This window comes from Pecten maximus, chromosome 15 (genome assembly GCF_902652985.1).
Source record: "Pecten maximus chromosome 15, xPecMax1.1, whole genome shotgun sequence".
Classification (NCBI taxonomy): Eukaryota; Metazoa; Mollusca; class Bivalvia; order Pectinida; family Pectinidae; genus Pecten; species Pecten maximus.
The window spans coordinates 37,741,531-37,759,694 of record NC_047029.1 but is presented as its reverse complement, the minus strand read 5'-3'; the positions used below and the strand labels follow the sequence as shown (position 1 = coordinate 37,759,694).

At 37.2% G+C, this 18,164-nt stretch overlaps 1 protein-coding gene across 2 annotated transcripts; it reads left to right on the top strand.

Annotated features, from left to right (window-relative positions):
• Positions 1–636: 636 nt before the first annotated feature.
• LOC117343625 (galectin-3-like) lies at positions 637–6,363 on the top strand. 2 transcript variants are annotated; one of them, XM_033906064.1, is made up of 6 exons: positions 637–1,017; positions 1,859–2,121; positions 2,471–2,686; positions 4,032–4,120; positions 5,477–5,693; positions 5,936–6,363. In XM_033906064.1, the coding sequence occupies exons 2-6, from the start codon at positions 1,864–1,866 to the stop codon at positions 6,050–6,052; spliced, it is 897 nt and encodes a 298-aa protein (XP_033761955.1). In that variant the 5' UTR covers positions 637–1,017; positions 1,859–1,863; the 3' UTR covers positions 6,053–6,363. The 2 variants fall into 2 exon arrangements, with proteins under 2 accessions (XP_033761955.1, XP_033761956.1); XM_033906065.1 differs by lacking the exon at positions 637–1,017 and having other exon boundaries at positions 1,063–2,121.
• Positions 6,364–18,164: the final 11,801 nt, after the last annotated feature.

Below are 18,164 nucleotides of genomic sequence, written 5' to 3'. Positions count from 1 at the left end.
TATGTGTGTGAGTATACATGTGTGTATGCATGCACCGAGTGACGAAAAGGAAAATGAAACAAAAAGACAGACTATGTCATGGTAGCAATGTTAATTCTTGCCTGGCTTACAAAGTAAGGAATGTCCAGCTCTGAGTGCTAAAGAATAAACAGGCGAAAAAACAGAAGAAGAAAAAAAAAGAAAAACTTCAGCGGGCCACATGATCATTTAAATACTTGACAATGTACATGTTTGGTGCCTTGAAGGAAATAACCGGTACTGTCCCAACTCAATAGAGGATGTAATGGTGTCTTGTAGGAAATGGCGACCAAGATGTACTGCCGTCGCCTTTATGTAAAACATGTAGACACGAAATCGAAACTTTTAAACGAGGACTCAATACATTCTTAAGTTAACATTGTTGACGAAAACAATGTCTTATTTAATCCATAATTCTTTCCATGAGTTTTTAGTTACCGTATGAAAAAAATAAATATTTGCAAACCTACTCGAACGTTAAACGCATAGACTTTACGATATTTCCTCACAAAACGTCGTCCGTTTTAATTGATTTTATCATCTCGGATGCAATTAAAGAATGATGAAAGTTTTCTTTACCTCAGATATTTACGAGCAATGCATTTTTTGTTTGTTAAAAACCAGCAGGTAATCATTATCGGTTACGATAACAATGAGTCGCCGGAAACAATTAATCGTCAATATATCCTTAATCACGATAATGACAGCGAAAACAAACCAATGTAAGGTAGCGTTTTAATTTATTCATCCTACGCCTTCAAACGTAACCCTACGACCTTCACTTTCTTCACTCTCAACATACATGACGTCACGGAGTGTGGTTTACTTAACCATTTTTCTAACACGAGCATTGATCGTACCTGGTTGGTCTTTGTGTACTTAATTTAATACAAATATCATACACGAACTACGACCCACTAATCCATGTCTTTACGTAGTGAAGGTAAACATTTCACCGCTGTCAATTACTTCCGGGTCAAACCGACGTCCCATACACAGGTAAGTTTAATTTTGTACATTACCATTTTAACAAGACATTTACTCTGTTCACTAATTTTCTGTTCGAATCTCGAATTATTATCAATTATCATGCTTTGTACGACAGACTTTTATCAATTATCTGCCACGTATAAATGTGCTCCCGTTATCGAATCGGACCTCTGTCTGAGAAAATGCTATTTCGCGTTATGATGGTTATAGTTCTACTTAAGTATATCATGGCTATGCACTGTATCAATGTATATTGAAGTTGAAGAAAACGAGCATTTGTCTAGTCCAATTCTGATTGGCCAAAGCTGAATGAGATTTCTCTTAAAATGAATCTTGCAATATATGGCACGCGACATACAATCGATGTAGGTGCCGGTGTAAATCTAAAAGACAATATTTTCTCCCAAATAATAATCAATATGTACAATGTGTATTATGTTTGGTTAGACTACTATAAAAATTACAAGTGAAATCAGACACACACACGTAGTGTCTATATTTGGCTTTACACATTAAACTCGCCGAAACACGTAAGTATTGTCTATATGTATTTAGTATGGGGTACCCGGGCTACTTAGCCTTAGTATAATCCCGAACTAGTCTCGTCGGCTATCAAAGCCCATGCTTCCATTTAAATATTATAAAGAAATCTGAATATGTAATTAACGAAAATGTATTGTGTGACTGTACAGTAGTATGTACCTAATATCAATGATGTTTTAAGTCCGAATTCCGAATTAAATGTCACGCAGCACAGGTAAGATATTATATGTGTATTGCGCTAAAGATCTCGCAAACAGACGAACGTGACGGAGTCGTTTATTTACAATAAGTATTAATATATTCGTAGACTTCATGCAGAACTACGGAGGACCGGGCGGCTATCCACCACCAGGGGGCCCTGGGGGTTATCCTCCGCCAGGTGGCCAAGGATATCCTCCAGGTGGTCAAGGATATCCGCCAGGTGGCCAGGGATTCCCTCCAGCGGGAGGCGGTGGTTATCCACAGCCAGGTGGTCCAGGATTCCCGACGGCAGGGGGCGCTGGTTACCCGGGAGTAGGTGCTGGAGCCCCACCTGGAGGAGCATACGGCCAGCCGGGTTATCCCCATTCTGTACGTAATACACCATAGTACCATAGAGATAAATAATTTGATAGCAAGACTTATCTACCAAACTGTAAAGAATAAAATGAAGCTAAAAAAAGAATCTTAGATGTACATTCCGGTATCCTGCAACAATTTTCTATCTTGATTTTTTATGAAGAAATAAAACCATCGCAAAAATGAAATAAAAATACGCTTCCGTTATTAAACTCTTGGTCCCTGAAAACAGTAAAATTAATTATAAACATTCTTCATAGCAAATTGTATACTTACATAATGTATTTCCATTTACATATATCATACTAACACAAAATTTTTTAACTACATAACATCAATCCTGGGCATGCCACCAAATCAGGGATACCCTGGCATGCAACCAGGAGGAATGCCACATGGAGGAATGCCACATGGAGGTATGCCACATGGAGGTATGCAGCATGGAGGGGTGGCACCGGGAGGAATGCAATACCAGACAGGCATGCCCTATCAAGGAATGCCACAAGGAATGCAAGGAATGCAAGGAATGCCACAGCAAATGGGAGCAATGTATGGTGGCCCGCCAATACAGAACCCGGTACGTCAATATCCTGTCACCAATAACTATACAATGTTTGGTGGCCCGCCAATACAGAACCCGGTACGTCAATATCCTGTCACCAATAACTATACAATGTATGGTGGTCCGTCAGTACAGAACCCGGTACGTCAATATCCTGTCACCAATAACTATACAATGTATGGTGGCCCGTCAGTACAGAACCCAGTACGTCAATATCCTGTCACCAATAACTATACAATGTATGGTGGCCCGCCAATACAGAACCCGGTACGTCAATATCCTGTCACCAATAACTATACAATGTATGGTGGCCCGCCAGTACAGAACCCGGTACGTCAATATCCTGTCACCAATAACTATACAATGTATGGTGGCCCGCCAATACAGAACCCGGTACGTCAATATCCTGTCACCAATAACTATACAATGTTTGGTGGCCCGCCAATACAGAACCCGGTACGTCAATATCCTGTCACCAATAACTATACAATGTTTGGTGGCCCGCCAATACAGAACCCGGTACGTCAATATCCTGTCACCAATAACTATACAATGTATGGTGGCCTGTCAGTACAGAACCCGGTACGTCAATATCCTGTCACCAATAACTAAACAATGTATGGTGGCCTGTCAGTACAGAACCCGGTACGTCAATATCCTGTCACCAATAACTATACAATGTATGGTGGCCCGCCTATACAGAACCCAGTACGTCAATATCCTGTCACCAATAACTATACAATGTATGGTGGCCCGCCTATACAGAACCCGGTACGTCAATATCCTGTCACCAATAACTATACAATGTATGGTGGCCCGCCAATACAGAACCCAGTACGTCAATATCCTGTCACCAATAACTATACAATGTATGGTGGCCCGCCAGTACAGAAACCAGTTTGCCAAACGCTCACAAAATCCAGTTGCCTATTACATTATCGGGTCAGTAATGTCATTGGCGATATCCGCATATAAAGACACGAAATAGTCGAATATTTTACCTGGTCCTGTCGACTTCGACTTAATTGTCCTTGTTATACAAATGTAGTACTATTACCTTTACTGATACACTCTCTCTTTTTTATTTTTCGAAAATATTAATCGTAAAAAAATCAACTCTTGAACAAAACGACTTGACTTTGAACGTATTCTCAGAATTGTTGGATTTTTTGTGTTTTGTTTTATTTTGGATGTTGTTTTTTGTTTTTGTTTTTTTTTTTGTTTTTTTTTTTTTTTTGCATTTTGCATTTTGCTTCTATTCGACCCGTTACGTTTTGTGAATCAAAGTCACATCAAAGTCACCTTCTCACGAGTCTGATAGATGCCCTGTTTATATAAAGTATGTTTTGTTGTTTCTCAGCCGATACCGTTCGAGACTCAGATACAGGGTGGCCTAGCTATCGGGAGAAGCATTGTTGTCAGCGGCATGGCAATCTCGGGCGGCAGCGGGTATTATAACTATGATTTTACTGAGATTATCTAATCTGATTGAGAACAGGTTACTTGTCATAACTGTACATTTTCTTTACGTTTATTCGAATTATTGATACAATCCATGTAGTGGAAATTTGACGTTTCAGTGATATTATTTTGATGTAATTTTACATACATTTTCTACTTTTGTACTTTCATTTAATTCCAAATACCATGATACATTATAGTTATATGGCATTAATTATTGAAAATTCTACCACGTTTGCTATGCAACGCCAGTTTTGATTGGTTTAAAACCGTGTGTCATTTGCCAGTAATACACTCTCGTGTCAATAACACACGCTCGTGAGTCACGGCTGTTACAATCGTTTCCCTCCAAAATTGTGCATTTTTAAACAAACATGGCAGCGCCAAAACGTTTGAACGTCGGAGACCGTGTATTTTACAACGGAGAAATTTGCGAGATTGTTAATTTGTATCAACCCAGAGCAGACTTTGCTTAACAATATATTGTAAGGTCATTTTCCACAGGCAACCTTTGGAGAGCATTTCTACATGACTTGCTGGCCCACATCCCCGAAAGTTCTCGTAACGTTGCCGTCAACTGGCCTGGGATTGACGTCAGCTTTTGAATATTCATTAGCACGCGCGCCTTAACGGTTTTTGTGAATTGTAACAGCCATGTAGCGACATATTTCCCGGGGTTTCGTTGCCGTTTTTTTCTATTAGGAAGAGGTAGATCTCAGAACTAAACAGTACATGGTAGAATAGAAATAATCAACTTTGACTCGTGTATTGTTGCAGGATATACAGCTCGGACTTGGATATTTTGCAATTAAATTAATAACGAAAAAGCCGCAAGCCTGAGTTATTAATTTAATTGCAAAATATCCAAGTCCTCGTTGTATACCCTGCAACAATACACGAATCATCGTTAATTATTTCTTAAATAAATGTTGATAAGTTTAATTATTATAGTGCATGATGTAGTTATAGGAAGGTTTAGAGATTAAATGGTCCACGTAATCGTAATTAACGAGATAGACTTAACCTATATGTCATTATGTATTAACTTTGTTTAAAAGACTTTTATCTTAAGGAAGTGTACGTCAAAAGTTCTAGAATTTTGATAAAGTGATTCACCTTCATCCCAGAAATGATATGTATTTCAAAATTACCGCTGGAAGAATGATTTCTGCGATTCTGGATGTTCGAAAACTTCATTTATTTTCATATGTTTATGTTTTAAAAATAAGTTTAACGAATGTGTTCTTTACATGTTTTCCCTAGTCTGTTAACTATTTAGATAGTTCATCGTAACATCACTTTCTTCACGATTCCTTGTTGTACAGATGATATTTCTTTCCCCAGTAACTTTGCAATTAATTTCCAAGAGGACCCGTCTGGTGAAAACATCGCGCTTCATTTTAACCCTCGCATCAATGTTGGAGCGGAGAGCAATGTTACCGTCCTCAACACAAAGTCGGCCGGAAGTTGGGGACAGGAAGACAGGGGCGCCCCCTACTTCCCCTTTGGAATAAATCAACAGTTTGAAATACGTTTCATCGTGGATCAAGATAGATTCCGGGTAAGTTAGAATGCCGATGTAAGAAATAGTGCATTGTAGAGATGAAAATAAGTCCCCGTTACTGTTTTAGAATGAACGAAAGTGTCACATGGGTATTTCGGCAGACACTTAGCAAAATCAGTATTCTTTGTATCAATTGATTTTTACAAATTTTAAAAACTAGACTATGTAGATCAAATTGGAAAAACATTAATATAGATTTTCCAACCTATTAATATGTAAAACTGGTATTTTTGTTGTAGATTTTCTCCAACAACAAACCATTCTGCGACTATCCTCACCGAATTCATCCGCCACAAAAGTTTGGCTTTATTCACATAAACGGGGACGTACAGATACATCAAATCAGACTCGAGTAGAGAAAGGACGAATAAGAAACACGGATGTTTATGATACCAATACACCTATAACTATCAACCTATTTAACGTCTTCAATACATTGAATATCACATCATTACATCTAAACTGGTGAAGTGTTCTTATCCAAGTTTCTAATAAACAAACTGTATAAAGACCAATAGTCAACCATAGCCCGTTTGTATTATAGAAATATAACAAAGTCGAATTTGTGTAAATATTTTCTTTTATATTGAATAATAACGAAATCGAATGTTATGTATTTCTTATACAAAGTGCTTTTATCAAAAATTGTAATAAAATATTCCCCAGACTTTGTGTTATATTACATTCCCAAGATCAAGTGTAATCAAACATTATCCAGATCAAGTGTAATCAAACATTCCCCAGACCAAGTGTAATCAAACATTCCCCAGATCAAGTGTAATCAAACATTATCCAGATCAAGTGTAATCAAACATTCCCCAGATCAAGTGTAATCAAACATTCCCCAGACCAAGTGTAATCAAACATTCCCAAGATCAAGTGTAATCAAACATTATCCAGATCAAGTGTAATCAAACATTCCCAAGATCAAGTGTAATCAAACATTATCCAGATCAAGTGTAATCAAACATTCCCAAGATCAAGTGTAATCAAACATTACCCAGATCAAGTGTAATCAAACATTCCCCAGATCAAGTGTAATCAAACATTCTCCAGACCAAGTGTAATCAAACATTCCCAAGATCAAGTGTAATCAAACATTATCCAGATCAAGTGTAATCAAACATTCCCCAGACCAAGTGTAATCAAACATTCCCCAGACCAAGTGTAATCAAACATTCCCAAGATCAAGTGTAATCAAACATTATCCAGATCAAGTGTAATCAAACATTCCCCAGACCAAGTGTAATCAAACATTCCCCAGATCAAGTGTAATCAAACATTCTCCAGATCAAGTGTAATCAAACATTCCCCAGATCAAGTGTAATCAAACATTCCCCAGACCAAGTGTAATCAAACATTATCCAGATCAAGTGTAATCAAACATTCCCCAGATCAAGTGTAATCAAACATTATCCAGATCAAGTGTAATCAAACATTCCCAAGATCAAGTGTAATCAAACATTACCCAGATCAAGTGTAGTCAAACATTCCCTAGATCAAGTGTAATCAAACATTCCCCAGACCAAGTGTAATCAAACATTCCCAAGATCAAGTGTAATCAAACATTATCCAGATCACGTGTAATCAAACATTCCCCAGACCAAGTGTAATCAAACATTCCCCAGACCAAGTGTAATCAAACATTCCCAAGATCAAGTGTAATCAAACATTATCCAGATCAAGTGTAATCAAACATTCCCCAGACCAAGTGTAATCAAACATTCCCCAGATCAAGTATAATCAAACATTCTCCAGATCAAGTGTAATCAAACATTCCCCAGATCAAGTGTAATCAAACATTCCCCAGATCAAGTGTAATATGACCGGGTGGACTGTCCTCCTGGGTGTCTTCGGCAGTATGCTTCAGTGAGGTAGCACTATAAATCGGCAAAAGTTCTGGCCTATCACAAGGAGACTTAACACGTACATACCGCAGCCTCTCAAAACACGCACTCGCCACACGCATGCCTATCGTAATCACGGGAGGCCGTCCTTAAATGACCTTAGCTGTTAATAGGGCGTTAAACAAATAAAACCAAACCAAGTGTAATACAACATATATGTTAAAATAACAAAAGATAAAAATCATTGATACGATCAGATGTATCCACCAACGACTTGTGACTTGTATTTGAAAAATCCCATGCTGCTGATGATTCAAACATGTGGAACGGGTTAGATCATTGTCTTAATAAAGAGAGACATGTGACATCCATTGGAAACAAGAGGAGAACACCATTCGCTCTGACAATGGGTTGATAGGGCTTACCAAGCATGGATGACTTAATGGCGTCCCAGGAGGCATTTATGAACTTAGCGAAAAGTTAGAAGAGGATACTACAGTCGTCTCTACTGTCACACTGTTGTCAGCATTTAAGTTGATTGTACACACAAAGGATAAAAACAACATCAAATTTATTGGAAAGTTTAGACGTTCATTATCGAATTTTGACCAGAAGCTTGTAGATCTACTAAAAACACTCCATGGAAGGTCATTACCGAATTTTGGCTAGACGCATGTATATTTACTGAAAACATTCCATGGAGGGTCATTACCGAATTCTGGCTAGACGCATGTATATTTACTGAAAACATTCCATGGAGGGGCATTTCCGAATTCTGGCTAGACGCATGTATATTTACTGAAAATACTCCATGGAGAGTCATTTCCGAATTCTGACCAGGAGCTTATAGATTTACTGAAAACACTCCATGGAAGTCATTACCGAATTTTGGCTAGACGCATGTATATTCACTGAAAACATTCCATGGAGGGTCATTTCCGAATTTTTGACCAGAAGCTTGTAGATCTGCTGAAAACAATCCATGGAGGATCATTATCGAATTCTGGCCAGAGGCTTATAGATCTACTGAAACGTTCAATGGAAGGTTAATATCGAATTCTGACAAGAAGCTTGAAGATCTACTAAAACATTTCATAGAGGGTCATTATCGAATTATGGCCAGAAGCTTAGAGATCTGCTTTAAAAGCTGGGGTATCGTTATTGCATTCTGGCCAGATGCTTGCAAATCTACTGAAAATAACTTGGTCATTATTGAATTCTGGCCAGAAGCATGTGGATTTACTGTAAACATTGTATTATAAATATCGAATTCTAGCATGAAGCATGTAGATTTGCTGAAAAAACTGAAGGGTCGTTATTGCATTCTGGTCAAACGTTTGTAGATCAACTGAAAACAAATGTCATAGAAAGGTAATTAAACGAACTCGTTCAGACTTTTGTCAAACACTTTAGTTATAGTGACTATCCATCCATAGTGGGATGATAGGTCTATTTTGTAACAAATATGGCATACAGTAATCTTATAAAAGACTTTACTGTGGCCTGAAAAAATGGGTGTTTAATTCATCCATCTCCTAAAGACATATTCTCAGGCACACACCGCATGCATGACTTTGTCAAGTTCCCTGACCATAGCGATTTACAAGTAGCTAGACAACTGCTAGTTTTACAGGTGTCCAATGGAATACACTCGTCCATGTCTTTGTCAAGTCTCCTGACCATAGCGATTCATCAGTAGCTAGACAACTGCTAGTTGTAAAAATAACTGGGTTGATTATTGAATATTATTTATCAATGTGCGTTAATACAGAAGTGCAGTTTTTGAAGCTCGTTCCATCAATATCATAGGTTAGGGTTATACACCATTTTGAATTTACGAATATTTCTTTCTGTATTATCTGATCTTTTAAAAAGAGCTTTACGGGCGCAAAATGCAACATTGTTCAGGTTAAAATGTTTTGTGCGTCACATTTTACACGTCTGAAGTATACCAGGGTAGTGGGATTAGGGTAACTAATACGCTGTTCGTTAATGTGAACAATACTACATCATTATACAAACATGAACCAAAATCGTTTCTATTCTTATCTAAAATACATCACAACTACTGTCCTCGACTCCTTCATGCTCTTCATACCATTCCTAGCGTTCACCGTCCTCCTGTTTTCCTCTGGTCCTTTATTCAGTCCTCCTGTTTTCCTCTGGTCCTTTATTCAGTCCGTCTGTAGTCTCAGTGTTTGCTACCTCTGTATTTTCTGCTCTTTTGAAGTTCTAGTGATTCCTGCTTTTCTCAAAACAACAAAAACTGCTGGTACAGTTATTGGAATAACTATCAGAGCGAGAAGAGGTAGTAGACTGAGGGATCATGTTGTCTCGAGGTCAGTGGTCTCGGATATATATCCTGAAATAGACGATTTAATTTAATCATCAACAATTTATTAAGGTAGCGAGCCAGTTTGGTTTGTTTAGTCTGTTATTGTTTAACGTCCTATTAACAGCCTGGGTTATTTAAGGACGTGCCAGGTTTAGGAGGTGGAGGAAAGCCTGAGTATCCGGAGAAAACCACCGGCCTACAGTCAGTACCAGGCAACTGTCCCACGTGGGTTTCGAACTAACAACCCAGAGGTGATGGGCTAGTGATAAAGATTCGGGACAGCTTAACCACTCCGCCGCCACGGCCCCCCTTGTCAGGCAAATATATGTATGATAAACGTATATATCTTAGCATAAATCTCATTTAGGGCCTTCGAGTTGAAAACATTCTGCTGAATTGCAATTGTGCTATTTGCTATTCCTGTTCAAATTCAGTTATTAACTTAAATTTGAGTGTGACAAAATAACTTTGTATACCGAAGTACAAGACTGCCATATGAACCTCACAAAAATACGCAGAAAAGTATAATTCCATGGAAAGTTATTATTTTTTACTGTGATCCGAAAAAAAAAGTTTGATATCTTCATATCGCGTGTGTAAAAAACGTATCAACACAATAAGACAACGATCGTTATGCCCATTTATGATTGACTGATGTTTTATAGTTTTAAGTCGATAAAGTGCATTTCTTGTCTCAACATGTTTGCTAAGTAATATATTATCCTCTCTCGGAAGCTGGTATAAAGACTGTACGAGATTAGGAGTCATATAGTAATACTATATATATATAGTAGTATGTATACCAATCATAATAAGGTAAATTATTTCAATATACACCGACCACACCTTAACATAATAAGGTAAATTATTTCAATATACACCGACCACACCTTAACATAATAAGGTAAATTATTTCAATATACACCGACCACACCTTAACATAATAAGGTAAATTATTTCAATATACACCGACCACACCTTAACATAATAAGGTAAATTATTTCAATATACACCGACCACACGTCAACATAATAAGGTAAATTATTTCAATATACACCGACCACACCTTAACATAATAAGGTAAATTATTTCAATATACACCGACCACGCCTTAACATAATAAGGTAAATTATTTAAATATACACCGACCACACGTCAACATAATAAGGTAAATTACTTCAATATACACCGACCACACCTTAACATAATAAGGTAAATTATTTCAATATACACTGACCACACGTCAACATAATAAGGTAAATTATTTCAATATACACCGACCACACCTTAACATAATAAGGTAAATTATTTCAATATACACTGACCACACGTCAACATAATAAGGTAAATTATTTCAATATACACCGACCACGCCTTAACATAATAAGGGAAATTATTACAATATACACCGACCACGCCTTAACATAATAAGGTAAATTATTTCAATATACACCGACCACACGTCAACATAATAAGGTAAATTATTACAATATACACCGACCACGCCTCAACATAATAAGGTAAATTATTACAATATACACCGACCACGCCTTAACATAATAAGGGAAATTATTTCAATAAACACCGACCACACCTTAACATAATAAGGTAAATTATTTCAATATACACCGACCACACCTTAACATAATAAGGTAAATTATTTCAATAAACACCGACCACACCTTAACATAAGGTAAATTATTTCAATAAACACCGACCACACCTTAACATAAGGTAAATTATTTCAATAAACACCGACCACACCTTAACATAAGGTAAATTATTTCAATAAACACCGACCACACCTTAACATAAGGGAAATTATTTCAATAAACACCGACCACACCTAAACATAATAAGGTAAATTATTTCAATATACACCGACCACACCTTAACATAATAAGGTAAATTATTTCAATAAACACCGACCACACCTTAACAAAAGGTAAATAATTTCAATATACACCGACCACACGTCAACATAATAAGTCATGTGATATTACCGACTAAATCAATAAGATGTGTGGTTTATACTCCTCACCAGCAAATTAGTTATACGAGTGCACAGTAAACGGAATATGGTATATTCCTGAATATTTACGTTTTGGTGGCAAGGCCACGATATAAACTAAGTAAAAAGATTTGCAGTCTATGTGAGCATAATTGACACCCAAAACGTGAAATCAATCCATGCCGCGCATGAATATATTCACCTAACGGAACTACTTGTAACTAACGTAAACAATCATGGCTTTATGTTAATTAAAAAGTATCAAAAAGAAATTTTATACAATATTCTTACACAAACAATAAAAAGAATTGAACAGACTGGGTTTTTTTTTCGTATTATTTCAATGCACTTTGAATAAATAGGCTGTTCCATTTGTCGAACCCCATTGACGAAGTCGCCGAATATTGGCATTTTTATGCTAACTCAATTTTAATTTTCAAAAATAATAAAATATTATGTCGAGAATATAAACATAAGCACAATATGACGTTTGTTTGCAAAGCTCTGGCATCTATATCGACTTTAGACACCAAAAAAAGACAGTTTAATCCTTAAATGTCTGTTATATATACATTGTACCTACTACACCTAAACGGAATATGGTATATTCCTGATTATCTGTAATATATACCTACTACACCTAAACGGAATACTAGTATATTATTTAGGGTTCGATGAATTGATTGTATAATATCTCCACGGTCCACTCCAAATACCGATTCCATTCTGAACTTTATCCTTTGATAAAACCACCAGAAAGGCACTTTAATCCTTAAATATCAGGTGAATATCTGTAAAATACCAACTACTTTGGTCCAGATACAATAACATACGATACACGTGGACATCTGGATTAAGTTCACGTAAACAAACGTGCATACATATTTATTCAATACAATGATAGGTACATTATATTACCATTCGTGTTCCACAGGTAATTCATTATCGGTACAGTATATGTCACATTAACTTGAAATTAATATAAACTTTATTTTATTCATTCAATTCATACATATACAATACACAATCATACAATCATAATGTGAATAGGATTCGGAAACAAGTATAAGACTTATATTAATCCGTTTCCTTTTATGACACATTGAGTAAACGGCAGCAAGTGGGAGAATACGTAAGTGAGCAATGTAATACTTGAATAAATGAAAAATGGGGAAATTCGGAAAGAGGAGAGATGAAAAGACCAGAAGAAAAAGATCAGAGAGGAATTTTATGCCATGACATGAGATATACAACCTGCTGTAACAGCTGTGCAAACAATAAAGAATAAAAAAAATAAAAACTATCATTCCAATCTTTTAGAAATAATTATAAATTCTTGAACACTGGAAAAAATCAAAAGATTTTCATCATACGTGAGTTCGTTATCACCGAAGAGTAGTATTTCAGTTGATAAGGGATAGTTTAGAGCACTAAAACAACGTAAGCGAAACTGCGCGAAAAGTGGACAACGTAATAAGAAATGTTCGTTGGTCTCATCTTCATGATTACACATGCATAGAGGACTATCTATAAGATTTTTATGAAATAGATAAAATTTTAGTGGACTGCACTCCATCCTTAATCTAGCATAGTGAATCTGACCAAGTCTATTACCGCTAAGGAAGTAATGTGGAACTTTGTGGCGTGGTTTATTCAAATGACTTTTCAATTTAGTTATGGACGGATCACTTTTGATTGCATCTGGCAAGGAATTCCATAAAGGGATTACAGATGGCAGGAAGGATTTCATGTAAAGACTTGTGCGACAAGGAGGAGGGCGAAAGTTATTTCCAACACGAGTATTGTGATCATGGATGCTATTATCGTCGAGGAAGAATTTCTTGTAGATACTGAGGAAGGAGACCGTGAACCATTTTATGGAAATGAATTATTTTGTGGTGTTTACGTCTTTGCTCTAAGGGAAGCCAGCCTGTTTCAAGATAAAGTTTTACTCTACTTGTGAGTTTAGTTCCGCCAGTAACTATACGCGCTGCCTCTAATTGGAGATTTTCTAGCATGTCAGACTGAGTTTTTGTAAGGTTATCCCAAACAATGTTCCCATATTCAAAAATAGGTCGGATAAGAGTAAAATACAGAGTTTGAAGGGAAGTACGATCTAAAGTGAATTTGAATCTGCGTAAAATATTCAATTTTGGTGAAACCTTGGATATGATCAAGTTGATATGATCAGTCCAACCGCCATTGTTGGACAGAGTCAAACCGAGATGCCTATGTGAACTTACCTCAGAAAGCAAAATATTGTTCATATATAGAGGAGGATGAATTGGGTAATTAGTCTTTTTGGATATTAATAAGGTTTCTGTTTTAGTAGGATTGAAGTTAACCAACCAATTCACTGACCATTCATGAATTTTACGAAGATCGAAATTCAAATCGACTGCACTTATCCTAGGTGAGTCGATAATGACATACAAAGAGGTGTCATCTGCGAATAATTTTATATTAGCTCGTATGTCTTTCACAATGTCATTTATAAATAAAAGAAACAAAAGGGGGCCCAGTATCGAGAAACTTGAAATTGCAGCACTGTATACATAAATGACGTATTGTCCTAGATTAAAGTTAACGTCATGACCGGCAGATCGCTTACTGCTAAACTGTAAGCTTAGTGCAATTGTTAAGTTTCTTGAACTGTTTTTCTTTTTGACACTTATATCCGGATCTTTCTAACAACGTTCACGTGTTTATCCGGATCTTTCTAACAACGTTCACGTATTTATCCGGATCTTTCTAACAACGTTCACGTATTTATCCGGATCTTTCTAACAACGTTCACGTATTTATCCGGATCTTTCTAACAAAGTTCACGTTTTTATCCGGATCTTTCTAACAACGTTCACGTATGTATCCGGATCTTTCTAACAACGTTCACGTATTTATCCGGATCTTTCTAACAAAGTTCACGTTTTTATCCGGATCTTTCTAACAACGTTCACGTATGTATCCGGATCTTTCTAACAACGTTCACGTATTTATCCGGATCTTTCTAACAAAGTTCACGTTTTTATCCGGATCTTTCTAACAACGTTCACGTGTTTATCCGGATCTTTCTAACAACGTTCACGTATTTATCCGGATCTTTCTAACAACGTTCACGTGTTTATCCGGATCTTTCTAACAACGTTCACGTATTTATCCGAATCTTTCTAACAACGTTCACGTATTTATCCGGATCTTTCTAACAACGTTCACGTGTTTATCCGGATCTTTCTAACAACGTTCACGTGTTTATCCGGATCTTTCTAACAACCTTCACGTATTTATCCGAATCTTTCTAACAACCTCCACGTATTTATCCGGATCTTTCTCACAACGTTCACGTATGTATCCGGATCTTTGTAACAACGTTCACGTATGTATCCGGATCTTTGTAACAACGTTCACGTATGTATCCGGATCTTTCTCACAACGTTCACGTATGTATCCGGATCTTTCTAACAACGTTCACGTATGTATCCGGATCTTTCTAACAACGTTCACGTGTTTATCCGGATCTTTCTAGCAACGTTCACGTATTTATTTGGATCTTTCTAACAACGTTCACGTATTTATCCGGATCTTTCTAACAACGTTCACGTATTTATCCGGATCTTTCTAACAACGTTCACGTATTTATCCAGATCTTTCTAACAACGTTCACGTTTTTATCCGGATCTTTCTAACAACGTTCACGTATGTATCCAGATCTTTCTAACAGCGTTCACGTATTTATCCGGATCTTTCTAACAACGTTCACGTATGTATCCGGATCTTTCTAACAACGTTCACGTGTTTATCCGAATCTTTGTAACAACGTTCACGTGTTTATCCGGATCTTTCTAACAACGTTCACGTATTTATCCGGATCTTTGTAACAACGTTCACGTATTTATCCGGATCTTTCTAACAACGTTCACGTATTTATCCGGATCTTTCTAACAACGTTCACGTATTTATCCAGATCTTTCTAACAACGTTCACGTTTTTATCCGAATCTTTCTAACAACGTTCACGTATGTATCCAGATCTTTCTAACAGCGTTCACGTATTTATCCGGATCTTTCTAACAACGTTCACGTATTTATCCGGATCTTTCTAACAACGTTCACGTATGTATCCAGATCTTTCTAACAACGTTCACGTGTTTATCCGGATCTTTCTAACAAAGTTCACGTATTTATCCGGATCTTTCTAACAACGTTCACGTATTTATCCGGATCTTTCTAACAACGTTCACGTGTTTATCCGGATCTTTCTAACAACGTTCACGTATGTATCCGGATCTTTCTAACAACGTTCACGTGTTTATCCGGATCTTTCTAACAACGTTCACGTATGTATCCGGATCTTTCTAACAACGTTCACGTATTTATCCGGATCTTTCTAACAACGTTCACGTATTTATCCGGATCTTTCTAACAACGTTCACGTATTTATCCGGATCTTTCTAACAACGTTCACGTATTTATCCGGATCTTTCTAACAACGTTCACGTATTTATCCGGATCTTTCTAACAACGTTCACGTATTTATCCGGATCTTTGTAACAACCTTCACGTATTTATCCGGATCTTTCTAACAACGTTCACGTATTTATCCGGATCTTTCTAACAACGTTCACGTATTTATCCGGATCTTTCTAACAACGTTCACGTATGTATCCGGATCTTTCTAACAACCTTCACGTATGTATCCGGATCTTTCTAACAACGTTCACGTATGTATCCGGATCTTTCTAACAACCTTCACGTAATACAGTTTACTTAATATGTGTATGATTAATTCCAATGTCCGTGGCGTACTGAAGGAGTAAACAGAACTTGTATGTGTAGCGGAACAAGACTAGGTCGATCCTCGGCGACGAGGTAGTTCAGTGGTAGAGTGTCCGTCTAGAGTTCGGAGGGTCCCGGGTTCGAATCCCGGTCTGGCTGCTACATTTTCTCCTCTCCTGTTACATAATTGGCGAGCTTTGCCTACCCTTGTTTAAAAGCATTGGGAGTATGCTTAGCAAGGTGATATCCGAACTTGTGGTCTTCGGGGGCGAAGACTTGAAAAAAGGAGGGAGGAATGTAGCGGAACTGGACTGGGTCGATCATCGGCACCCAGGTAGCTCAGTGGTAGAGTGTCCGTCTAGAGTTCGGAGGGTCCCGGGTTCGAACCCCGATCTGGCTGCTACATTTTCTCCTCTCCTGTTACATATGTGTGATGGTCGGGAAACCCAATTACTGACTTTTGAACATGAAAGCCAATACCTTGGTAGGGTTCATTTCTACAAAGTCTATCAGCGACTTTTCATATTTGAAAGAAAAAGTTAAATAACACATTCTTATAATACCTTTTCAGCAATAATGATTTTAAACCTGATTATAAAACACCTACTCACTGCAATCTTAATTGGAAGTCCATGGATTACGCCGCATATCAGGATTTCTGGGAGTGCCCAGTAGGTGAAATAAACATGCCGCGTCAACGACATGGACCATTGATTTACCATGTACATGTATAATACGTGAAACAAACAACGTCAACGACATAGACCATTGATTTACCATGTATAATACGTGAAACAAACAACGTCAACGACATGGACCATTGATTTACCATGTATAATACGTGAAATAAACAACGTCAACGACATAGACCATTGATTTACCATGTATAATACGTGAAACAAACAACGTCAACGACATGGACCATTGATTTACCATGTATAATACGTGAAATAAACAGCGTCAACGACATGGACCATTGATTTACCATGTATAATACGTGAAATAAACAGCGTCAACGACATGGACCATTGATTTACCATGTATAATACGTGAAATGAACAGCGTCAATGACATGGACCATTGATTTACTATGTGTAATACGTGAAACAAACAGCGTCAAGACATGGACCATTGATTTACCATGTATAATACGTGAAATAAACAGCGCCAACGACATGGACCATTGATTTACCATGTGTAATACGTGAAACAAACAGCGTCAACGACATGGACCATTGATTTACTATGTGTAATACATTGTACGTGAAACAAACAGCGTCAACGACATGGACCATTGATTTACTATGTGTAATACGTGAAATAAACAGCGTCAATGACATGGACCATTTAAACGGCGTCAACGACATGGACCATGCAATGATTAACCATCTACAAATACATGAAATAAATTAACACGGCGTCATCGACAGGGATCAATGAACATGACCTCAACGACAGGGATCAATGATTTACCATCTACAATACGTGAAATGAACATGACCT